At 34.8% G+C, this 25,393-nt stretch overlaps 1 protein-coding gene across 1 annotated transcript; it reads right to left on the reverse strand.

Moving 5' to 3' along the window:
* Positions 1-4,938: 4,938 nt before the first annotated feature.
* On the reverse strand, positions 4,939-10,853 carry LOC104605242 (putative serine/threonine-protein kinase PBL3). The gene is made up of 6 exons (XM_010269925.3): positions 10,541-10,853; positions 7,262-7,602; positions 7,040-7,175; positions 6,411-6,547; positions 6,201-6,324; positions 4,939-5,537 (listed from the first exon to the last, which is right to left on the reverse strand). The coding sequence occupies exons 1-6, from the start codon at positions 10,602-10,604 to the stop codon at positions 5,101-5,103; spliced, it is 1,239 nt and encodes a 412-aa protein (XP_010268227.1). The 5' UTR covers positions 10,605-10,853; the 3' UTR covers positions 4,939-5,100.
* Positions 10,854-25,393: the final 14,540 nt, after the last annotated feature.

The raw sequence follows: 25,393 nt of genomic DNA on the forward strand, positions 1-25,393 counted from the left end.
TATAATAGTTGCGTATGTTTTGTGCCTTGAAATTCAATAGAAAATAACACAATAATAGCTTTGTGCATGTATTAAATTTTAAATATATATATATGTATATATATATATATAATGTTCCGGGATTCTTGATTGATACAATATCAATAAAATTTTATGATTTTTATGCATCCTTCTATATTAATTGTAATATATTTCTTCACATATACCTTTAAAATATACATTTTCTATGTATCTATACATTAATTATGGCTATTTTGATCTTAAAACTACTATTATTATATTTATAGAATTTATATGCATTTTTTGGTGTATCCATATTTTTTCATTCGTATACATGCATTTCCAAAGTGTATCTGTATCCATATTCAAGTGGTCCGATATGATACTCGATACCGCTACTTTAATCTTTGTGTGTAATAGACTAATAGTTAAGATGCATAAAAATGGTAAGTACAACTTAATTATCCATGTAAATATATAAAAGAAGCTATATAAAGAATAAGGTAAATTTCTTAAACTATCCTTATGGTTTAGTTAATTGATTAAGTGTACCCTTATGAAAATTGACTAGTGCTATCCTTGATGTTTCTAACAATTGTCTAAATATTACAAGGGTCGGCTATGTTTAACAAAAAATGTAAGATGATTGTTTTACCCTTAAATTCAACTGGATGGAGCCACTGGAGAGATCGACAATAGTGGAGATCTGAAAGAAAAAAATAAATGATTGTCTTGTATCTGAACCCAGATCTGAGATAACCCCAATGAGAGTCATTGAAGATATTAACGGTAGCAGAGATCTGAGAGAAAAGACTACTTTCTAATCTTAAACCCAGATTAGAAATGGTAGCAGAACAGAAAAACTACTTTCTAATCTTAAACCCAGATTAGAAATGGTAGCAGAACCTAGAAAAACTACTTTCTGATCTCAAACAAAGATTAGAAACGGTAGCAGAACCTCTTTGCCCTTCGTCAATGGTGTAAGGGGGAGCTTGTCCGTGAAGATGAGCAGAGAGAGACTGGGGGAGCATGCAAAAAAATGCCACTGCTACTTGAAGTTGCAGCAGTGATGGTGTTGAGACAGAGAAACAGGAGCCGGATAAAGATGGGGAGAGAGAGAGATTCCCCAGCTTGGTCCTCTTTCTTACGAAAGAAACGATCATTACTGGTTTCTTTAGAGCTGATCATTGGAAGGTTAGGGGTGCGGTGCTTCGTGAGTTTAGTCGGAGGCCACCGCTGTGCTTGTGGTTCTTACAACTGGACAGAGAGGATCTGCCCCAACTCTATGCCTGTGCTCAGATTAAACTAGAATTTCTCGTCACTACTTCAAGCATGAGCAACCTGATTTGTTGTTCTCGGTTTATCCCTTCTCTTCTCTTCCTTATATTCCTTCTCTCCACTTTTGCAACTTCAACACCTCAGAATTCCCTAAACAGAGGTTCCTCTCTACCAGTTGAAGATTATGCCTTGGATTTCCTTACCTCTCTAGACAAATGGTTCACCTGTGGATTTTACCCTATTGGCATAAACGCTTTCAGCTTCTCAATTTGGTTCACCTGTCCAGTCGTGAGAAGAGCCGTGGGCGCAATGGTGGCCTCCGGCTAATCTCACAAAGCAAGAGGGTTCGGAGTTTTATTTTATTTTGAAAATTCTTTTCAAGCCCAAACAATGTCGTCTCGATCAGTAGCCTCTGGCCCCTCCGTCAGCCATCAAAATCCAGATTTGCTCCTCTGAGCGATTACACCTATAAGACCTTAGGTAAGAGAGAAAAATAGAGAGAAGTAAGAGAGAAGAGACTGGAGGTTTGAGGAGAAAGGGGACGAGGGAGGGGGTAATATTGGGTTTTAAAAGAATTTTAAATGTTATGTAGTCTCACGTGTTTGATGGAATACCAAGGTAAGGGTAGAATTAGTCAATTGTCAGAAACAGTAGGAGTAGCATCAGTTAATTTTCAAACAGTAGGGGTACCCACTAAGGGTTTGGAATAGATATGGGTTGGGGGTTTAGTGAGGCGAATAGGGTTTAAAATTTACATAACCTCCCTGAACCCACACTATTACCCTCCGTAATTTTGTACGGATGTATAATACACATATTTGTATTTATACTCTTTTCAATAGAGCCTATGAGAAATCGTTTCCAAACAAATTTATACCAACCAACAAAAGGATGTTTATCCCTAACAAGATTCTAGGCAGAAAACATAGTAAAGGATCCATTACTGTTCTCTTTCAAGATTAGCCGATCCAAATCTTTCTCTAATATACGCACAAAGCTTAAGATGAATATAGATATAATTCCTGTCCTGAACGCTGTGTTTGGTTTGAGAGAAAAGGTATGGGGGGAGGAAGGTAGGGAAACCTGTATTCCCCACCTTTTCTTTCAAACCAAACACAGCGAGAACAGACCACAAATCATCTGCGCACAAAACTTTTCCTAAGCCATCAACTTCAGAGTTCTCTTTCTCATAAATCGAAGGACCAAGCTCCATTCCAATTATAGTGCCAAAATGACATTTCTCCCTCTCCGATAATCCATTCACCATGGTTAATCACTACATGCTTGAGCTCTAACATTTCCTTCCAGAATTCAAACATGATATTGTTCTAGTCACAAGAGAAATTGGTGTTGATGTAATGCATTTAGAGTGAATAAGCTTAGCCCATATACAACGACCCCATATAGTTGGTATAAGGCATCGATGATGATGATAAAGCTCAACCCATATACCTTGACCTTCAAGTAATCTAAGGCTGTGATAGGTCCCAGTCAGAAGCGCAAGAAGTAAATTGCTCTCTTAGGGTGAGAACAGACCTCAAGGTTTTGGGATAAATTTTCTCTGCCCTCTTTCATTCATCAAAGGGAAATATATACAAGGAATAACTGACAACTTCTTCCTAAAAATCAGACCACTACTACGAGTATTTACATCCTAGAATACCACCAAGTACATAACCAAAATAACTTGTTAGAAAATAGGAATCCATAAATCTAGTGGAAGTAGAGATAACCGACAACTAAAGACTGGTTGTTGCTGCCATGACTTAGTCCATGAACCGTGGATTTGGCCGAAGAATACGCTGGCTTCTTCGTGGCTTATCATTTTGGCATTCTTTGTTTTGAGGACTTATCTCCTTTTTGGTATTCATAGGAGCATTTTGACTGCAAAAAGGAGATAAATCCTTAAAATTTACTCTGTAAAACATACTTAATCAAAATTATTTCACCTCCACTATTTAACAATTCTGCCTTTCGACCTTCAATTTTGTTTTAAATTTTCTTCAAGAGAGGATATATCAAAAGTCCTTAATTTGTAACTTGCTTGATCAAATTACTTGGGAGACGCTCATTTTTCTGTGTGTGATAAAACAAGATTTCTCTTTGTTTAACTCAAAAAACTAACCACAATTCTGAAAAAAGTACCCAAACAAATTACAATATAATAATGGTAAAAATCAAATTAAGACAAATTCAATTGGACCTTTGCCACCCTATGGGGGGAAAACATGGGATCAATTTCTTCCATATGACCCATGAAAAGACACACTACGCAACAAAGCTGGACATCCTTGTCATGGGTAGGGCATTGAATTAGCCTTGTTTTTTCCTTTCTACTAACATAACGTATTCCTGATTAGTTTGACATTGTGCAAGGTTTCTTTCCAATCCCTGTGCTGCATTTTCTGCCCAAGAAAGAAAGCAATCCTGATTTGACAGGTACCAAGGTTTCCAGATTGGAGTCTATATCAGGATCTTTCATCCAAGACTTACAATTCAATCCACTCTCATTGATCCTGTTGTGCGTCAAGGTTTGGAGGAGGAAATTTCAAACCGGCCAGAAGGAGATCTTGTGGCCATAACTTGGTAATAACTGGTAGAGAGCATATGTGTTTTGATGAAAAGGCTCTAAATGTCAAAACAACATAGAAAAGGCTGACAGTTAGTTATATGTTGATGTCGTATTCCAATACCTCACATTTTGGCTGTCACATTGGTGTAAAAACTGAAATTTCTTCCTTCTTTTCCCTTTAAAGCTGAATGGCACAACTCTATCCCCATGAATTGTTGAAATTTGCTATGGTAAGCTGAGGTAGTATTGTGTGAAGCGTCGAGTATTTATAGAAGGAAAAAAAAAACAAAAAACAAAAAAGTGGTGCAGATATGTTATTTTCTGTCTTGTAGAGAAAAAGAGCAGTGTCTCAAGGGACACCAATCTCCATTTTTTTTATTGGTACAATTTTTTGCAGTGCAATTTCGTTTGCACTATTACAAATGCATGGGAGTGCAAATAAGGCTGTATTTGATATTGTTACGGGTTGAAGTCTCAATGTTTGTATTTGATTCATAGTACAAATATTCATACTTGAATTTACCCAACCAAAATGCCTACAACACACATGGATGCTAAAAGGAAACACCATACAACGATTGCAACACCACCTAAGAAGAATGAAAACTCTGTTTCACTTGCACTACAAACAAAAAAAAAAAAAAGTAAAATACAAAATACAAATAAACAAACAAACCAGAATTGCACTCAACCTTTTGCATGTTTATACTTTTGCACATGCAAATGAAATTACACTGTGCACAAACAAGGCCAAAATAATATTTGCACCTGGTTGTGACTGCTTTGATAAAAACACACAACCAAAATTTGAAATTCGTGCTCACCAAAATGTTCTAATGTGCTTCTGCTAGCATGTAACCTGCTAACGTTCTTTTTGCTATTGAAAGAAAACTACTTACATGATACAAAATACAAATTTTAACAAATTATTTATATAAATACAAAATACAGAGTAAAAAAGGCCCAAAAATAGCTCAAAACATGATTTGATGTTGGGCTTTGAAAGTGCAAAAGTGAAAACATATCCAAACACAACCAAAATTATAACTTGTTATAGACATAGGCGCCATGAAATTCATAAAAGAACATTATCAAAATCAATAATATATTTCCTTTGTAATGTAAAACCTATCAAATACATTATTTTGCCAAGCCACAAGCCTATATCATTTCCATGAATTACAGTACAAATGTGCAACAAAATAATTTACAAGAAGGCCAGACAGAACTGCTCAGCATAGACATGGCGATTACCGGTGGGATGGCAATGGGGAAGCACTAGGTGTGAGATTCATTGGTGAATGATGGTGTCTTAATGGAGACCTGCGGACAGAATTGGAGACTGTTTGCTGTACTGGTCGGGAATTTTTGTTGGTGTTGTGTGGGGTTTGGAGCTGCTCCAATGTTGCTAAAACCACAGACATGCGTGGCCGAACTTTAGCTTCTGTGCTGAGGCATTGTGAAGCAAGTGTGGCAGCTGTATAGGCTCCTTTCTGGGGATACTGGCCCTCTAACTTGGTGTCCATGATCCGGAACAATTTGCGCTTGTCTCCCAAATATGGCTTTGCCCAGTCCACAAGGTTCTGCTCCACACCAGATTTTGATTTATCAACGGCACGACGCCCAGTCAACAATTCCAACAGCACAACCCCAAAGCTGTAAACATCACTCTTTGCAGACAGCCGACCTGTTTGTGGTTCAAGTGTTACTCATCAGAATAATAAGATATACTGGTTTTCAGGAGATTGATTCACTGGTAAAGTTCCTATATACTCCATAGAAGGACTACAGAAATGAGAACATATCAGCTGCAACCATGGCCAGAGCACTCCCTTGCAACTCCAAATGGATAGATCAGTGGTGGAGATAATTCAAAATATTGCATAAATTGCATTTTAGTTCTATTGCCGGTGTGTCATGCTTCATTGGAGAGCCACAAGGGAGTTGATTGCAGCAGATGTGAAGTCTACAGAAACACCAAAGGGCAGGGAGTGGGGAAGGTCTTCTTTAATAGCTTCTTGTTATTCTTAATTTATTCTTGGAAAGATGGGACAAAATATTAAAACAGTTTATTTTAGAGAAACTGCCATCACATCCAGCTTGTAGGAGGCCTTATGTCCAAAACACATTTGTGTATCCAACTGATATTTTGTTTCCAAAACTTCCTGATACTTTCAGTCATAAAGACAATGATAGCTTAAGAAATTAAATCAGAGAAAAAAAAAACAGGAAACCTAAAAGAAGAGGCCTCTATCACTGTCAAAATCAATGTGAAGGCTTTAAATTAAATGCAAGGATAAGTTGTGAAAAAAAAGCATTTATTTTATGATTTCAAGAGTGATGAATGAACCTGTGGCAACATATTCCGGTGCTGCATAACCATGAGTGCCCATGACTTGGGTAGAAACATGAGTCCTGTCACCAGTAGGGCCTGCTTTTGCCAGGCCAAAGTCTGAAAGTTTTGCATTAAATTCCTGCACCAGTAAAAACATGATAAATTTTAGGAAATTTCAATGAAAAGGATACATCTTAAATGACACAACAGTAATTTGCATCCTACCGCATCTAAAAGTATATTGGAAGCCTTGAAATCCCTATATATAACTTGAGATTCAGCATCATGCAAGAAAGAAAGCCCTCTAGCAGCACTTATGGCGACCTTGATCCTTATTGCCCAAGATAAAGGCTGGGCTCCTCCTGCAATAAAAGAAAAGACATTTTTTTAGCTCAAAATCATAAATACAGCTCTTTTCAGGCATAAGCTAGAAAATGGTTATCTAAGAAGGATCTAATAAACAATTGAAAGAGACCATAGAACATCTTATAAAATAGAGTCAGCACCCTCTGATTCAATTAAACTTTAAAAACCTCCTCAGTGAAGATCAGAGAAGTGATTGTACATTTAAGGTTGATATCTTCTATGTCATTTACCAATTTTCTTGCGAAAATGAAAATGGATGGAATTATAATCAACATCTACAAAGCATGCAACTATGCCTGGAAATGAAGGGTAAATAGGATATGGAATCTAAATAAAAAAAATACAAACTGACCATAAATGACGCAAAAAATGTAAAGTGCAAGGAAGATGATGAGGAAACTGATGCAAATGAAATATGAGGAAATGTTAGGAATGCAACCCCATGCTCATAAAAGCATAAAAATGAGAGGGGAAAAACAGATTCTTACGTCTAAATAGATGATTTTCCAAGCTGCCTTTTGGCATGAACTCATAGACCAAAAGCCTGTTCTCCCCTTCCAAGCAGTAACCAATAAGCTTAACCAAATTAGGATGATGAAGTTGGCCAAGATAGTTAACTTCTGTCTGCAATCAATCAGCTATTAGTATAGACATAATGAAACAAGGAAGAGAAAACTAGATCAAAAATTACTTTCGATGAGGAAACCTACCAACCACTCCTTGTGGCCTTGGAAACCTTCTGGCTTAAGCTTCTTTACAGCAACAACCATTCCAGAACCAGGCCTTGCAGCAGCAAGGGTTTGCTCATCAATCCATCCTTTGTAAACATAACCAAATCCTCCTTCTCCAAGGAGACTATCAGGACGGAAGTTTCTAGTGGCATTCTTTAGCTCAGTAAAAGAGAAGGCTTTCAAATTTGGAGATGACAATATCTCGCCTTCAGATCTAGGAGTAGGAAGACTTTCAGTGGTACTCTTTTGACTGTGAGATGCAACTGTCAGAGTGGAAGTAGCTGAAGACAAGCTAGTTTTACTGGTAACTTTTGAAGTTGCTGAAAGTTAAAAGGGAGAAATAGGTAAAACTCAAAATAAAACAACAAAGTAGAAATCAATTAACAATTTTTTATGATAACAAAAGTTGATGACACATTAATAATAGATCAAACATGTGACAGTTCTTAATAGTACTGAGAAATGGAAAATCAGACTTTCCATACTTAATTACAAAAGGAACTAGAACTGTTGCATGGACTGACAATGAATAACAAAGAATAATAAACCAAATTAATAGGGTAGCAATTTATTAAGAAACTACTAAATGTACCATCCTTTGGAATGACAATGAGACTTCTGTAAGACAATTTTTTCATTAGCAATGGGAGGGGAGGCACGCTTCCCACAATATATGTAAACACTCAATTAAAAAATGGAAAAATTAAAAACGAAAAATTAATATTTAAAATTTTTACCAAAAGTATTTATAATTGAGAATTCATTAATGATATATCGAAAAATATATGGCAACCATCAATAATAACCATAACTGATAATTCATTAATTGGTTCTCTTAATATGTCCATAAGGCTCAGTTTGGAAGGAGTACAAATACAAATAGGGTAAATTAATGAAACCTCCCCTAAAGTTTCTGACCGTTGCTGAAACCTCCCCTGAAGTTTAGTAATTGCAATAAACTCCCCTGAACTTTCTAATACAATTGCAAGTAGACCCCCTCTAGTAGAATCTTCTAAAAAAAGGATGAAAATGTTCAAAATACCCATGCAGTTACTATTGAGACTGGTTTCCCGAATCTATATGAACAACAAAAACAAAGAGAATTTAAAGTTGCATCTTTACCTTTGAGTGTTTGATATGAAGGGCAAATTTGGAAAATAAATCAATTTCAGAAAAGAGATTGGAAGAGTTTGAGGTAGTGATTCATATGAAGAGAAAAATTGGAAAACAAACATTTTTGTTAAAAGTAGTCACATGGGTATTTTGGACATTTTCATGCCTTCTTTAGAAAATTCTACCAGAGGGGGTCTACTTGAAACTATGTCAAAAAGTTCAGGGGAGATGACTGCAATTACCAAACTTCAAGGGAAGTTTCGGCAACAACCAGAAACTTCAGGGGAGGTTTCAGCAATTTACCCATACAAATATGTAGAGTGCAAAACTTTGTATTTTGTATTATTTTGAATGTATTTGCATTGCACATATTTATATTTGTACTCTTTTCAAACTGAGCCTAAAGATAACCAATGGTGTACCAAATTTACATCAAGTCATCAACCAGCACAATTAATAAGACTAACCATATTTTATATGGTAGCAGTGACTTGGAGTTAAAAATGTGGGTAAATTACAGACTGCAACCCTGTACTTTGGGGGTAATGACGCTTAACCCCCCAGAACTTTCATTTGCAACAAAACCCCACCCTGAAATTTTAGATTCAAGCACTTTGCCCCTGCCATTAGCATTCCGTCAGTTAGCTTTAGAAAATATGTGATTGCCATGTCCATGTTTAAACATTTCTAAAGCCCCAAATTGCCCTTTAATCATTTTATGAGACCATTTTGTAGAAAACTGATAAAATTACAATGAAAAAATATGGAAAACAAAAGAAAATTACAAAAAACACAGGGCATACAAAAATAAATGAAGAAAAAGAGGAAAATAAAACAAAATACAAAAAAAATGCAGAAAATATAACAATGAGAAGGAGGAAAATATAGATAAAGCAGAACAATACAGAACACAATGAAAACTGCAAAAGAAAAAATACAGCAAAAAGGAAATTGAGAAATGCAACATAAATACAGAAATTTGCAGATAAAGTATTAGATAAATGTACAGAAAGAAAAAGACAAAAGAATAGATAACTGTGAAAGTGAAATTTCATAATTTTATCTTTACAGTGAAGGCCATTAACGGGGTGAGGGTGAAGTGCTGGAATCTGAAAGTTCAGGGTGGGTAGGTCTTTGTCACAAATGAAAGTTTGGGGAGATAAGTTTCACCAGCCACAAAGTACAGGGTGACAGTTCTGAGGATGATGATATGCCTGATCTGAAAAAGATTTCGGCTCACTATCAATTTGATTATACTTAATAAAGAAAAGCTTTTCAAGGAGCAAGAGGGAGAAAGTTTACCACTACAAATTAATCTAATTCATCAAAACTACCTTGTTCTTGTCAATGCAACACCAAGAAAACTAGGAAAACTACAAAATCTTCTTAAGGTTCATTTCTTAATCAAATAAACTGAATCCATAATGATGATTTACGAAGACCTGGATTCACAAACTCACATTTTCAACTAAATTTGAATAAGATCACATTTTGACATTAACGATATCATAACAACTTATGCATTTCAAAACTCCCAACCAAAGTTCTAAATTCAGGAAATTGAGAAAAAGGAAAAATGAATAATAAAATCGGAAAAGTACACTGCAGCCCACTGCAGAATTCTGATAAATAAGTCGGATGGTTAAAATTACACGTTTACTATTTTCAAAAATTCCAAACCGAAGTCCAAAACTAATTTTTTTTTTAAAGACTTAAAGAGTTGAAACCACGAAAATACTATGGCTAATCAGAAACGAAACCAAATTTATAAAGATCCCATAGAAGCTCAACAAAGTAACTCCTCTTCTAACGAAAGGTAAACCCAGAAGAATTTTAAGGAAGGAAAAAAAAGGAAAAAGTTTTTCTTCCTCCTAGCATTTCTGAACTTCTAGAAAGACTGCAAACCCGAAATCAACGTTCAAAAACAGCCAGAACCCAATTATTCTAACCAGTTCTTACGTCAGTTAACCCAGTAAGACACCCCTTCAAGGCTTCTGGACACAATTACCAGAACTGGAGCAGGGCCAAAAATCGAAAACAACCAAACTCACCAAAAATTCCGATTACTAAAACCAAGGAAAAAACTTCAAACTTCACACAATTGGGAAAACAAAGCAAGAAATGGAATAACCAGCCTAAGCTTACCATACGTGTTCTGAACGCTCTGGGAGTTCTCTACTTTGGCAGAAGAATTCAAGCAATTGCCCATGGATGCTCAAACCGCAATCACCTCAATATCAACCAATTAGCAGTTCATCAGCAAATCAAACCTCGAAACCAGAGAGAGCCAAAAACCAACAGACTATATGCTCTACACTTCTTCCTTTCTGTTCCCAAATGAGAAAAAGGAAAAATTTGAAGCAGAAATCTTGAAGAAGCAGAAAAGGAAGCAGACGCGAAGACGCTGAGAAGAAGCCGACGCCTTCGTCCCCGTAAAAACGACAAGCCTTTTTGTCTTGGTGGCAGTGGGACGCAAGACGCAACTCGTAAGAGCATCTTCAATAAATGCCGAAATTACATAAATACCCTTTCACTCGAATAAACCCGTCATTCACGTCTCTGACTCTGATGAAGTGACAACCAACAAGGCAAAGCGAAACCATCGTCTCAATCTCAAGGCTGGTCCTTAGCATCCGAGCCATCCAGATCCAGTCATGGCCCCACATGATGTCTTGGATGGTCTACATGCTTCGGACCACATATGACTTATGGTCCTATTCCTACCACAAACACTATCGCAGACGTAGAATCTGGGACACGTGTAGGACGGGCCCACATGAATTGCGCAGTGATTCCGTATGCGTGGTGTATGATGCAATTGTGCTTTGTTTCAAGAAACAAAAAAAAATATACCATCCCATGTATGATGTATCTATCTGTGTGAACGCGTGCTTGCTTTTTTGAAACATCAGAAACAGCACATACAGTTTCATTGACTTTTAATTAATCACGTTCAACTGCGAGTTTAAAGTTAAACTGTTTTTGGGTTAGGACGGAAGCTTGTTGGTTGCGACTTAAGGGAGAGCAGATTAGCTGAACATGTAGCTGTTACATGGGCTGTAACACCAAAATGCAAGTGACAAACAGATTGAGTGATTATTCCATCTTGATTTCTGTAATGTCCACGGGCTGTGTTCACATTAACCAACCCAACCTTATTAAAGCTCCGTTTAGGAGGGCTTCTGTATTGATTTAACTGTATTGAATGAATTTGTTTGGAAAAAATGACCTCTTAGCTTCTGTATTGATTTACCTGCTATAATCCCTTCATTTAAATTTCTTTTTAACTTTTTAGGGGATTTTTGAAGATTTTCAAGTCTCTCGACTCATGTAATGATAAAAGATGCTGCATGAAAACCCTTCCACCTGGTCAGATACTAAGGCCCCATTAGGTTCACAGGAATAGGGGTCTGGAATCAGAATCGGAATGGGCTATTCCGATTCCAATTATTTGGTTGAACAGAATCGAAATCCTATTTCCATTCCTGTTGGAATGGCATTCCCCCTATTAGACCTAATCCACTAACATCACTCTAGTCTAGCTATATTTTGCGTATGGAAAGGGTTGAGGTCTCATCATATGTATTAATGTATATGTATGATAGTGAGAGCATATGAATGCATTAATTTTAAAAAAGGGGAACATGATTAGATGACTTCTACTAATATAAATTTAATTATTTTATAATATAATAAGAACTTATCTATATTGAATGATGTTGCAATCAGAGTCTTTTATGCTTGTGGGCCTGTTGGGCTAAATATTCTTCTTTGTAGAGTCATTATACCATGGATATATTCATACTATGAGTAAGGGAAATTTTGTCATTTTGATACCCTGTGTTATTTTCTTCCAATTTTATCAGACTCAGACCAGTTTGGCCATAAGAATTGGGAGCCAAAATGATTCTTCGATTGCCCATTTTCAAATATTGCGTTGATATGTGTTCATGCTTTAGCCAAGTAACATATATTGCCCATTTTCAAACTAAAGCAGTCATGAGCAGGAAGAAAATGAATATTTGATTTTCTTCTCTGCTTAGGGCCTTGGCATGGCATGGTTAATTACGATGGGCCTTGGCCAAATCAATCTGTTATTTTCATTTGCCAATTCAAATTGCAAATCAATTCTTTGAGCTGATTTGGGGATCAATCAATCTTCAATGTGGGAGTATGTAATAAAGTCTTTGAAATGCAGACCTTTAGGTTGTTTTTGGTTTGATAATAAGACAGATAAAAAACGTTGAGGGAAAGTTCTTATGAAGTTCAAAATTTCTTAAGAAAGTTCAACTTTTTGTGCTCTCGTATTATCTTCTACCAAACTTATTGTTTGGTTACGTTATTTACTTGTGGTGTGGGATCAAGGTTCAAAGCATCGATACGTATCATGTCAGGAGCATTTCGATACATTTTTATAAGGGTTATATCGGATTAAACTGATCCTTCTAAATCAATTTTAAAACATAAAAAAGCATCGATACAGGACTATAATCTGAAAAGATGTTTGGAAATTAGCCATCTTCGAATAGAAACGATTAAATAATTTATGGTGGCTGATAAGGCTTCATATTTAATCGATTTTGGCACATTGATAAAATTTTGTAGCCATGAGAGAAGCTTCAAGCATGTAAATGGTTCTACATACAACATTTAACTGCACATTGGAAGGCAAATCTTTGTCTCAACCTGATAAGTAAATGTAGTGTGAACCAGTAATGAACCGTGATCGAGGATTATCAGGTCTGACCCGATATAAGACTAATATAATTGACAGCAATACTTTTAACTACAATATCCTACATATTTATTAAATTGGTGTATTTAGGCATCATAATATGATAGTAGCACAGTTTATCAATGGCAAATAGGTATCAGACTAGACTTTATTATAATCGACAACTATACTTTTAATTACAATTAACCAACATATTCGTTAAATTGATGAATTTAGACATCCTAATGTGATATTAGCACAGTGTATCATCGGAAAATTAGCTATTAGAAAATGCCAATATACATTAATTATATAATCTACACTAACTGTTGGTGACTCTAGTGGTGTCTCTGGCGAGTTGTAGTGGAGACTTGGATTAAATCCCATTACCACCGGAGTTTAGAGATTATGGGTATACGGATGGGCAGCCATGATATTTGGACATGGTTTTCATATGATCGATGAATGTGAGGAACAGGGCCCATGGGTGACTGATGATGAGTAAGAAGAGGGTTGGAGTAGTGGGATGAAGGCCATAGTCTTCTGTGGTGGAAGGTATGCTGCCACTGCTGGTAGGGACGAGGGTATCAGCAGTGTGGGATGAGAAATTGTGGAGGAATTTGTTATGGGTCAGACATCACTCACCTCTCTGCAGGAATACTAGACACAGATGGGCCTGACCTGAATGGTGACCAAAACTGCTTTTGACTCAGTTGAGCCACAGATACTGTGGGTGGGACTGTGGGAGTAGGAGTTGTAAACTGATCAAATTTGAATAGGACCAAGCAATATCTGAATTCGAATCTGATTGGAAAATTCGATATTTAACAGACTTTGAAAATTAATATATGAATTCAAATTTGATTAAATATTCGAATTTGACTAATTAATTATTTTTATATAATTAATAAATATTTTATTTATATAAAGTATATAAATATATAAATTATTCAGAAAAGTACAGACAGACCTAATGCAGATTTCTGATTCTCACTGTAAAGCTATAATCATTCAGAAGGTCTAAAAATCACACTCTATGCACCCATACCCACCCGTGAATTGGCATCAATTCCGAGCTGGCACCTACCCCAAATGTACTTTGAGCCTACAAATTCTGACCCTGAGGTTATCGGTCATTCTCCCTAAATTATTCATATAATTTAATTATTATATATAAGACATTTAAATATTTTATATATTATATATAAGAATTAAATAATCGGTCGAATTCGGATATTTATTGAATCAAATCAAGTCATATCCGAATTTAAATCCGATTAATTATTCGATATGAATAGGATATTCAAATTCGACCAATTAGATATTTGAATTATTTGAATCTGATTCAATTATATTGAATTTTGAATTTGAAATCAGATTTTCGAATACTATTGACACCATGAAGTGGGAGCAAGTCCAGCAGTTAAAGAAATTGGCCACTTTTATTGTTGAAGACATAGCCTGTTATTTGATAGTTAAGTGAGTCTGAATTGGTTGGAACAAAAAATCACAACTCATCCTGTTAGCCAAAGGTAACACTTGTAGATGAAACTTTGGTCATAAAAGCGGATGTTTACTTAGTTTTGGTAGTCATCATAAAAATTAGATCCAAATATGCTAGTCATCATGACAAAACTATTACCTTGAATTTAATGCAAAATTAAGTTAAATGAGAGTAATCATATCATATAAGATTAACTCATATCTTTTTCCTTTTTTTTTTATCTTTAATTATTTGAACTTATGTATAGCATGTGGCTATACAGGGAATCTGAATCTGCCATGTTTTAAAAGATAATCTAGAGTTAGAACAGTTTTTTTTTTTTTTTCTAACATTATTTTTTATTTAATTGTGTAAAACGATCAAATCAGAGCGAAGATTGTTCGCCCCGTGACTCACACCAAAACATACAATTTTGTATCCACTCTAAGTCTTAACCATATTGCCTATTTCTAAACAAAAACCAATTTCCCATCATAAATAGAGTAGAGTTTTTGCTTTAATTGGTTCATCTTCTTTAAAACTTGTATACGCACTTGTGAAAACAAAATGAGGAATTACCACAACAAGAGTTGATGTGGCCAATTTGAACTGTCATTCAGATCAATAGACAGCTAAGCTAGCCTTTTAGCCTTTGAATTTACACATATGTATATGTTCAAAACCACACATCACATAGAGAGAGAAAGAGGGAAACTACGTAGAGAGTTCATATAATATTATATATAGTATAGTATAGTATTATTTTCTCTGGCTGCTAGGCCTTTGAATTCCCTTTAATTTCATTTCATGCATCTTTTCTGGAGTCCGGATTTCCTGAAGACTTTTCTGTGCATCCAATAAAAGAGTGTCATATAAGTACTCTTTTGTGTTACAATTTCACATGTGATTGTTTTCAAACGTCCTCCCTATTTTTAATATATTAAAATTTTAAAACAATTCAAAAATACGGCTAAAGTTTCTTTTTCCTATATTTAATAAAATAAGAAATTTAAATAATCAGAATTAAACCATTGGAATTAAATGCGTGAAAGGAGAATAAGAGTTCTGCCTGATAAACCATCGGAATTAAATTTTTATTCTCCGACTGATAAACCATCGGAATTAAACGCGTGAACACTGAGACAATTCTCCGACTGATAAATCAACTGGAATCAACAATCAAACAATGGAGAATAAGAGTTCCGCCTTTACTTCCGATTTTAAGGAATTAAATGCGTAAATGCTGAGATGATTCTCTAACTGATAAACCATCGGAATTAAGTGCATGAATGCTGAGACAATTCTCCGACTGATAAACCAACTGGAATCAACAATCGAAGTAAAGTAATTAATTGACCTTTCTCTGTCAATTTTAATATTAATAGATAGACAATAAAAGATTAAAAAGAACAGAGAATCTATCACCACTCAGCTCGTCATTTAGAATTCATGCATCTTTATAATGTTTCGATGTCGAATTTCTGTTTAAGCAACATCTCCACCGGGAAGTTTTTCTTTTTAGACCATGGTTTTTGAATCGTCGTTGATTTGGACAGTCGGACTGTTCGGCCCGGGAACCATCTATGCAACCGGTTCCAATTTACCGCAAACCCAGTCCCTGGCAAAAAACTGTTGAATCGGTCAATGACTCATTGATCCGGGCAGTCAAACCATCGACCCTGATTAGGGGTGATTTTCTTTGCATATTTGTCTTTGTTGTCTATATTTTGCTTTAATATTTGTACACTTTGGTTATCCACCAGAACAATTACACATATACGTAATCATGCACCTTAATTCAATCACTTCCACAAGAGGCTGAAGCGGGATCTGCTCCTCACAAATGGGTGCCTCATAGGCACATCCACCATGCATTGGTAACATCTCCCGTGAATAATAACTAATAAGTATGGGAGATGTTTCCAATGCATGGTAGGATGTGTGTGTGAGGCGCCAGGTGTGAGGAGCAGATCCGATCTCCAAGAGGCTAGCAAAAAAATGCATAAAGTCTCTTGTAAAAGTAAGGCTTTCTCTTTAGGCTGTGTTTGGAAACGATGCAAATAAGTGAAAATGCAAATATGTAGAGTGTAAAATAATCCACATAAAATTGTAAAGTTGGGTTAGTTTTGCACTCACAAATTTACCATCTTACCAAATAAACTTTTAGCTATAATGGATGCAAACACAAATTCCAATAAAGTAAATGCCCTTTTTATCAAAATTTCACTTAAATGCAAATTTACTTTTTTTTATTGATGTATTTTTACATCTTATTATCAATGTAAATATGCATTGAAAAATGTGTTTTCTGTCATTTGTCAATGCATAAATATAATGTTGCCAAACACAATAAAATTGAACCAGAATGCAAATTTACCCTAAATTGGGATTTATACTCCATTTGCATCGTTTCCAAATGCAGCCTTAAACTCAGCTTGAAAAGAGTACAAATATAAGGGTTCCACTATGATAGCATATCCGGAAAACTTGTAACCAATCAATTGGTATCACAATGTGTTAATGGTATTTATTAAAATTCATGGATGGATTTTGATTAATATAAATTCTTTTGTAATTATGCTTTTCCTACATTATAGATTTTCTTAAAATATAAATATGTATAATATAAATACATACAAAATAATATAAAATACATCTCCCGTGCACCTTAATTGATATCACAATGTGTTAATATAGATTTTCCAATAAAGTATATGCACTTTTTATCAAAATCCCACTTAAATGCAATTTACTTATTTTTTATTGATGTGCTTTTACATCTTATAATCAATGTAAATATGCATTGAAAAATGTGTTTTCTATCATTTATCAATGCATAAATATAATGTTGCCAAGCACAGGCAAAAGTGAACCAGAATGCAAATTTACCCTAAATTGGGATTTTCACTCCATTTACATCGTTTCCAAATGCAGCCTTAAACTCAACTTGAAAAGAGTACAAATATAAGGGTTCCACTATGATATCAGAAAGTGAATGATATCTGGAAAACTTGTAATCAATCAATTGATATCACAATGTGTTAATGGTATTTATTAAAATTCATGGGTGGATTTTGATTAATATAAATTCTTTTGGTATCATGCTTTTCCAACACTATAGATTTTCCTAAAATATAAATATGTATAATATAAATACATACAAAATAATATAAAATACAAAGTTTTGCACTCATATAATTATATTTATATTCTTTTCAAACTGTGCCTTAATATATTATTAATACCATGCATAACACAAAAGTGTTGCATATGCACACACACCAACCACTGTATATATGTCGGTGACTCAATAGTTGAGAATTCAAAAAAAAAAAAAAAAAAACATAGTATAAATACGCACATACATATTACTTTAAATACTATTAAAATTTTTTAGATATTTTGATGTAATTTTCTTTCTTTTATTCTATTTTAATTGTTTTTTCTTTTACTATAATAATCTAAATAAGGTCGGGGCATTGACAGCACCCCATTATTGATATAAAAAATAGTTACAAAAAACTAGTATGTGAAATTCCATAAAAACTTTTCACATCAAACCAAACACAGCATAAGAGTCAAACTGAAAAAGTACTTTGGCCATTACCACATTATAAAAAGAGGAAAATAAGAAGAAGAAGAAGAAGAAGAAGAGCAGTCTTAAATGGTTCGATTCTCACCATCCCCTCCATATAAACACATGAATGGGATTGTGAGGGTCAAATTCCGGATAGAGAAGTCTGAGTATAATAATGGTTGCATTCTCACTACACCTTTCTCAGATTCCCTGAAAACGAAGTCCTACCAACTTTCAACCCAACAACACAAGCTCTTGACCGAATTCCCTGCTTCTTTTTTGCACTCTTTTCACCATGCTCACATTGATCCATATATATCTACATCGATCCAGAAAACAGCTGGCTTGATAAGGTTGGCTCTTGGCTGCATATGAATGTGAAGAAGTACTATATATACAAAAATATATAGAATGGACCCCACAATACTCTGATTGTGTTGGAACATCAGAACCGTTCATTTTATGAATACCATCAAAATCAAAATTGGAAAGCTTAAACCATGGGATGTGCTCCTTGTCGATCGCTACTGATCTACTGTGGATGAGTTGAGGAAAGCTTAAACCGAAAGTTTCATCTTTTTTTCATGTTCAAACAATATCAAATTGTTGGTTAGGCAAACCCCACGGAACCAGTTGTTTATTAATCAATCGTTAAATAGGACAACTGATTAATGCTTTTTGACTATCTGCACCGCCTCGTGAAGAACTTCCAATTTTAAATCTCAATTGTTTTTTGTATCACATAATCTGAAGTCTACTTACTTACCCAGAAAAAAATATTAGAGAGAGAATAAAAAATCTGATGTATGTTTATCAATGGGAATGGCCCCACTTAAATCTTCTTCTTTCAAACCAATGTTTTCAATCCACAATCAAACTGGTTGATTAGGCCAGTTGATCCGTCACTTTACTTGTTTTCATCTGGGTCTGCTTCATGCCCAAATTAATCTCTCACTTGCAAAACAAACCATTGATCCGATCTACAATTTAATTAGTGGCCTGGCCAATAATTGATGAACTGCTGAACCATTCGATCCAGTCAGCGGGTCACTGGTTTGGTTTTTTTTTTTTTTCTCTTTTTTGCTATTTTCAGCCATTTTTAACCTAAAAACAATAATTCTCATCTGAGCCTTAATAGCAACTGGTTGAATTTCTAACCCTCCACCCAGATAGAAAAACAATTCTGTTTTTTCAGATCAATTTTTAAAACATTGCTTTCAAGAGTTGGATTGGCGCAGAAGAGAGAGTTCAATGTGTGACTTGAAGAGTTGTCTCCCACTTGACCAACCTTAATCATGTTTGAAGCAAACATTTTCCTTCATCTAGGCTCCTACTGTTTGTCAAAGCATAATTCACATTCTTTCTTAGTTTCTAGCTTTTTTTTTGGTAAGAGTGGCCCTTCAATCACCATCTTCTTTATATGTAGATTATCCAATTTCTTTCAAGTGCTATTTGAAACGATTGTTCTAGAAACACTCAAGAAGCAACTATAATGGGCATAATTTTTTTTTTCTTTTTTTTTGTATCAAGTTGGCATCCTTAGGTCAAGGGAATGCACAAGTGAGCAACCCTTTTGCTTGTATCCCCTTCTTGTTCCATTTGACTTCTTTTTTTATCTAAGTTTCACTACATCATATCACTTGATAGCAAAAAATTAATGGTGGGGTCAAATCAAGATAAGATTAAGTTTTGGTTCTCAATCAACATGAATGGTTAAACCAATGGAGAATTCCATTAGATATTAATCAATAGTTATACTTGCAACAAACATGACCAAACTGACCAATATCTTGTATATATTTCTTCTATGTTCCCTTTGGAAAATGGCAAGAAGGATGTCTAAGGAAATCTCTACAATAGTTCATTTCTAAAATCATCATAAGCCCATTGTCTCTTTTCAGAACTTTCCAACTTGCCCATTTTTCAACTTTATTAATTATTAATTATATGGAAAATTATAGAGCAGGACTCTGTACTTTGGGGGTACTGAAATTTAGCCCCCTGAACTTTCAATTGACAGTAGAAGTGAAATTACTAAAATGTCCTTATGAAGTTCAATGAGTTTGACATATTAAAGCATGGTTTCTCTTGTATTTTTCTTTTTTCATATTTCCTCTTTCTCTTTGTTGTATGAAGATAGATATGAAAATATTCTATAATTTGTCCTTATTTTGTTCTGCCTCAAAAAATACATTTTTTTCTGACAAGCTCCATTTGTTTCAATGCAAATGGCTGGACCATACAACGAAGGAGAAGAACAAAATGTACTGAGAGGGCCAGAGGGCTAAGCATATATACATTTAGAAAGGAAGATTACTTGGTCAAAAAGTTCCCAAAGTTGCTTGCTCAACACTGAATAATATCCAGTGAAGATCTTTGAGGAGAACATTAGTCGTCATTTGAAAAAGCAAAAGATGAAAGGACAGATGAATAGGTAGCTTCAAAGGCTTAAGAATAATGATAGACTGGACTGCTGTGAATCTGTGATGCCCTCTTCTATACGACTATACCTGGCCCTTGAACCAGTGTTTACAGACTCCAATCACACCGGATGGTTAGACTGCTTGAACTGCCACCCGGTCCCATAAAACAGTTCCCAAGATGTGCTTCAAAATGTTGATTTGGTCAAAATTCCTTCTAATATTCATTATTTTAAGCATGGTTTTCATAATCCGATTGGACCAGAAAAATTGGGAATCAATCAGGTGATCGGTTTTAGTTTTTCCTAAAATCAGATTTTCTTTGAAAATCGTTGGTTTTGGTCAATAAACCATTGATTCAGATGGTTAATCGTTTGAACGGTTTTGATCATTTTTTATTTTTTATTTTTTTTTTATCAAAATGGGCCAATTGTTCGATTCGAATGGTCGAACCATTCGACCTAATAATCAGACCCCCAATCGATTCGGTCTTTGAATCGGTTTTAAAAACCATGATTTAAAATATGTATAAAATGTTTTAAAATATTTAATAATTTGAAACATTTTCATTTCTTTAATTTGAATAAATCAGACAATTGGGTCGAACCTTGAACGAGCAGACTGTTGGGTCTTTGACCCATGTGGTAAAACGACTGAAATCTTGCCAGGTTTTGACAACACTGATTTGAGCCCTCACCATGTGCCAATTAAATGCTAATGCAACAAGAGGGTACGAGGAATCAGACCTCAAGTTGAGCCATCAGCTGTGATCGTTAGGTGGACATTTGAATGAGCAGAAGCCCACTGCGTTTCTGATAAATGGGGAATACTCCCCGAAAAAGGACAAGCTGCTTTTTATTATATCTTAATAGTAAGGGATTTTTCTTAAATTCATCATAATTTTTTAAAATATCTAAAATTCATCATGTTAGTAACTTTTTATTTTTCAAAACTCAACTTTCGTTAGTGCACCGTTAATACTTCTTAATAGAGGTGTCCATATCAGTATAAATAACAATTTTTATGATCAAATTACCCTTGAATGGTGAGTTAGAGGAAAAAATGGTCTTTTTCAGTTTTCATTTTTCTTGTTTCTTTTTTTTTTGCATTTTTAGTGTTTTTTTATAATTTTCAATGTTTTTTATATTTTTATATTTTCTACAATCTATAAATTTTCCTGTATTTTTTGTTATTTATTTGCAATTTCTGTGTTTTTCTATAATTTTTGGTGTTTTTTTACAATTTTTATTTTCTGATTTTGTTTTTCAATTTCTATAGTTTCTATAATTTGAAAATAATATTTTATTTTATTTGCAATTTTTATAATTTTTTATATTTCTTTGTAATTTATATGTTTTTATGCATTTTGTATTTGAAAATACTTTTTTAAACTTTTTCCTTTTATCATGTCTAAATATTAAAATGGCAATATGCTAACACCCATTAGTCTGTTTAACGTCAAGTTAGTGACATGGTGAGTTTTAGACATTTTGAAAATTTGTGAATTTAAGAGAAATGCTGAAAACTCATAGTGAGTTTTAGACAATTTTCCTAATAGTAATTAAAAAGTTATGAAAAGGGTAATTTTGACAATTAATAAGGGGCTTGTCTCCTTATCAAAAGAGTGGTCATAGCCTGGTCCATTGTTTGGGCTGAAAATAGACTGTTTTATTTTGGGTTCAACAACAGCTGAAATGGCTGAACTGAATGCTGTCTTTTATTGAATCAAATAATTAAAAAGTAAAATATAAGAGGGCATACTAATCAACCCCCACCCCACTCCAATTAAGGATCATGCAACCTCTTGAATAACTTCTTCACTAAAGTTATAAATGATTCAGTTCAGCTACCCTTGTGTGTGGGTTGATCAATACAAGTTTATAAGAGATATGTATTGTCATCATATATTAATGTTATTTCAATTAAGAAAAATGTTTATATCTTAAAAACATCAATTTGACATTTTAGGCAGAAATAGATATTTGTATTGATCAATTCAAAATGTTTAAGTTAAAAAATAAAAACAAAAAAAAAATCTCATAGAAATTTGTATTAATCAACACAAAATATAACACCACTGTACCAAACACCCCCTTAAATGACCCCTAATATTAGGGATTAATAGAAGCCCCCATTTAACTTGAGCTAAAACCTCTCCACGATTACTAGTAGCACCTTTTTTTTGAACCCCAAACATTACTCCAGGTGAGGGGCGATCACCTTAAATTTTATTAACCATTTTCAAAAGGAAAATTTGTAATAACAGTGGAAGATTTAGCCCACTGTGCCCCATAACCCAAGCATACATAGCTCTCCCTCACCATCCAGGCCCACCCAAAGAAAAAAAAGTCTAACAAAACCTAATTAATTCTAAGGATAGGCAAACCCAAGTTATCTTCATGAATAAAACAAGCCAAATCTCTAGGAATTTGGGAATTACCATTGATCACTTTAAGCGTGCATCTTTCATCAATTCCTTTGTTAGCTAGGAGATCATCACAGTGATTTCTCTCTCATAAGATATGGGCCCACCTAATATTCATTCTCTGCACTAAGTTATTAATCCTGTGCAAGATGTAAACAGAATTCCAAGGATTATCCGATTTACCCATTAGAATGTCAATAATTATCATGTTATCACTTTCAACCTCAATCTCTTTATAGCTTCTTTGCAAACAAAGGCTTAGACCATTGTACAAAGCTGAAAATTCTGCTTTAGTAGAGGTAGACTGACCATAGTAACAGTGAAAAGAAAATAAGAGAATTCCAAAAGAGTTTCTAAGTAAACCCCCACCTCCTCCTTCACCAGGATTGCCACGACAAGCCCCATCCACATTCATCTTGTAAGCAAAATTACTTGGAAATTTCCAGCTAACAAAAACAAAACCAACCATATTGTCAAACACTCCCTTACTCTCACATAAAAAAACTCTATATAATTTCATTGTTAATTTGTGTGGACACGCCTATCAATGCCATGCACTGATGCTCATGTTGGGATGCCAAGATTCAGGAATGTGAAATCTTTTCAACAAAGCATCTTACACTGCCAATATACCCTAGGCCTAGGATTACATCTCTTTGACTATCCAAAAATAAAGAAGTAAATAAATAAAAAGGTCTCTCACGCAAAGCAACGGCCAATGGTAGGGGTGCAAGTGTGCAACTTTTCTGGGTTAAGGTTGGGATTTTGTCAAATTCCAATGGGCCCAACAAGAAACCCGAGCCTAAAACAGTGTAAACTGTTAAATCGGACCAACCCAACTTGCACTCCTAGCCAAGAGGAATATCCCAAGTTGGCTATCACCATGCGTCCATGCATTTGCATGTGAATTTATCATATCAGTGTCTATCCATCTGATCCAATCAAATCTTTAAGGCCAGTCCTAGGAGATCCAGGGCTTCCAATTGGGCTTTAGTTGAACCAAGGCCCATGGTATGTTGTAGGAATCTGAATACCTACAACTAAGGCTTATCGGGGTCAAATCTATCCAAACATTAGGTCTGTTTAGTTATCTTGCCTTTTGTTGATGTTGCTCTTTGCTTGTTTGTTCGCTTGATTGTTTTATGTTTAAACTAGAACCCAAGCACCCTAAAATGAATCTCATCCGAAGGGGTTGAGGGTGGGATAATGGCAAGTCTGTCCTTACTAGATAATCCCTTCAATCAGCCAGCTGGTTAAATTCTTTGGGCATATTTGGTATCATTGCATTGTCTGTTCATTTCTCCACCACATTAGATTTTACTGAATCATAATCTTTTTTGGTTGGGTTTCAGGTGCAAACTCTTTACAGAGATTTTATAGAGATTTGCTCCAATACCTAATGGCACTCGTGTGTAATAAACAGCTATATCTCACTTGTGCCCAACCCGATTTTTCATGCTTATATCAAGTACAAACGTTATATCTATGCAATGCTATGTTACCAAATACACTTTAAAATCCACTACATCATCGGATCATTGCTGAGAACTAATAGATTTAACAAAACCGAATTCAAATCTCCGCCACACAACGTCCCACAACACATTACATTCCCGCTGTGTATTGGGAATATCGCCCGATGATAATATCACTCTCGATGATGTCATCATCAGGTTGTGATGTTTTCAATACACATCGGGGATGTACTGTGATGTTGTGGGGTGACACTTTGTGCGACGGCAATGTGAACTCAACAAAACCCTCCCAATGAATAATACAGTAGGCAAAGATATCAGTTTCAATTGGTATGCAATGATATAACAAGCATTGATCAACGTCATTACTAATGCAAGGGGTTGAAAAACTCAACGCCACTATTCTACTTTTCTTAAATAACTTGAACCTGGCTTTCTTTCACATACCATTACGGATATGGAAAGTTGGGAAAGACTGCCTTCAATTGTCAACTGCTGATTGACTATAGATTATATAGCAGATGGTTTCATAAAACGGACAGCATGCAAGGATCAATGATGAATTCGTAAATTGGCTTCAAGTTCTTTAATCAGAGGTTCCTCAGGCTTCTCAAGACTCGAGATCCGTATCATACACATTAAGCACTTCTTAAGGAATACACGAGGGACATGTAATATGGATTTAGATAATATGGAAAGTTTTTAATCTTTAAAAATCTACGATGCCAGAAAGACATGATACTAGAAAGGACTTGACCAATCAAACCGCCCAGGTGAATTTAGATGGAAATCCACCTAATTTGTTACCACTTTTATGATGCCAGTTGATTGATTATAAATTTTTATAGAGACTTTTAGGTCACATTCGCTTTTCAGTAAGTTACTTACCCAGGTAAATGCAATT

The sequence above is a fragment of the Nelumbo nucifera genome, chromosome 1 (assembly GCF_055504915.1).
Source record: "Nelumbo nucifera cultivar China Antique chromosome 1, China Antique-T2T, whole genome shotgun sequence".
NCBI lineage: Eukaryota > Viridiplantae > Streptophyta > Magnoliopsida > Proteales > Nelumbonaceae > Nelumbo > Nelumbo nucifera.

Excerpts from the sequence above, each read along its gene's own strand:
- LOC104605242 (XM_010269925.3), bottom strand. The coding sequence starts at position 10,604 with ATGGGCAATTGCTTGAATTCTTCTGCCAAAGTAGAGAACTCCCAGAGC. Across the intron at positions 7,603-10,540 it reads GAGCGTTCAGAACACGTATG|CAACTTCAAAAGTTACCAGT; the intron begins GTAAGCTTAGGC and ends TTTAACTTTCAG. Across the intron at positions 7,176-7,261 it reads AAGGCCACAAGGAGTGGTTG|ACAGAAGTTAACTATCTTGG; the intron begins GTAGGTTTCCTC and ends GATTGATTGCAG.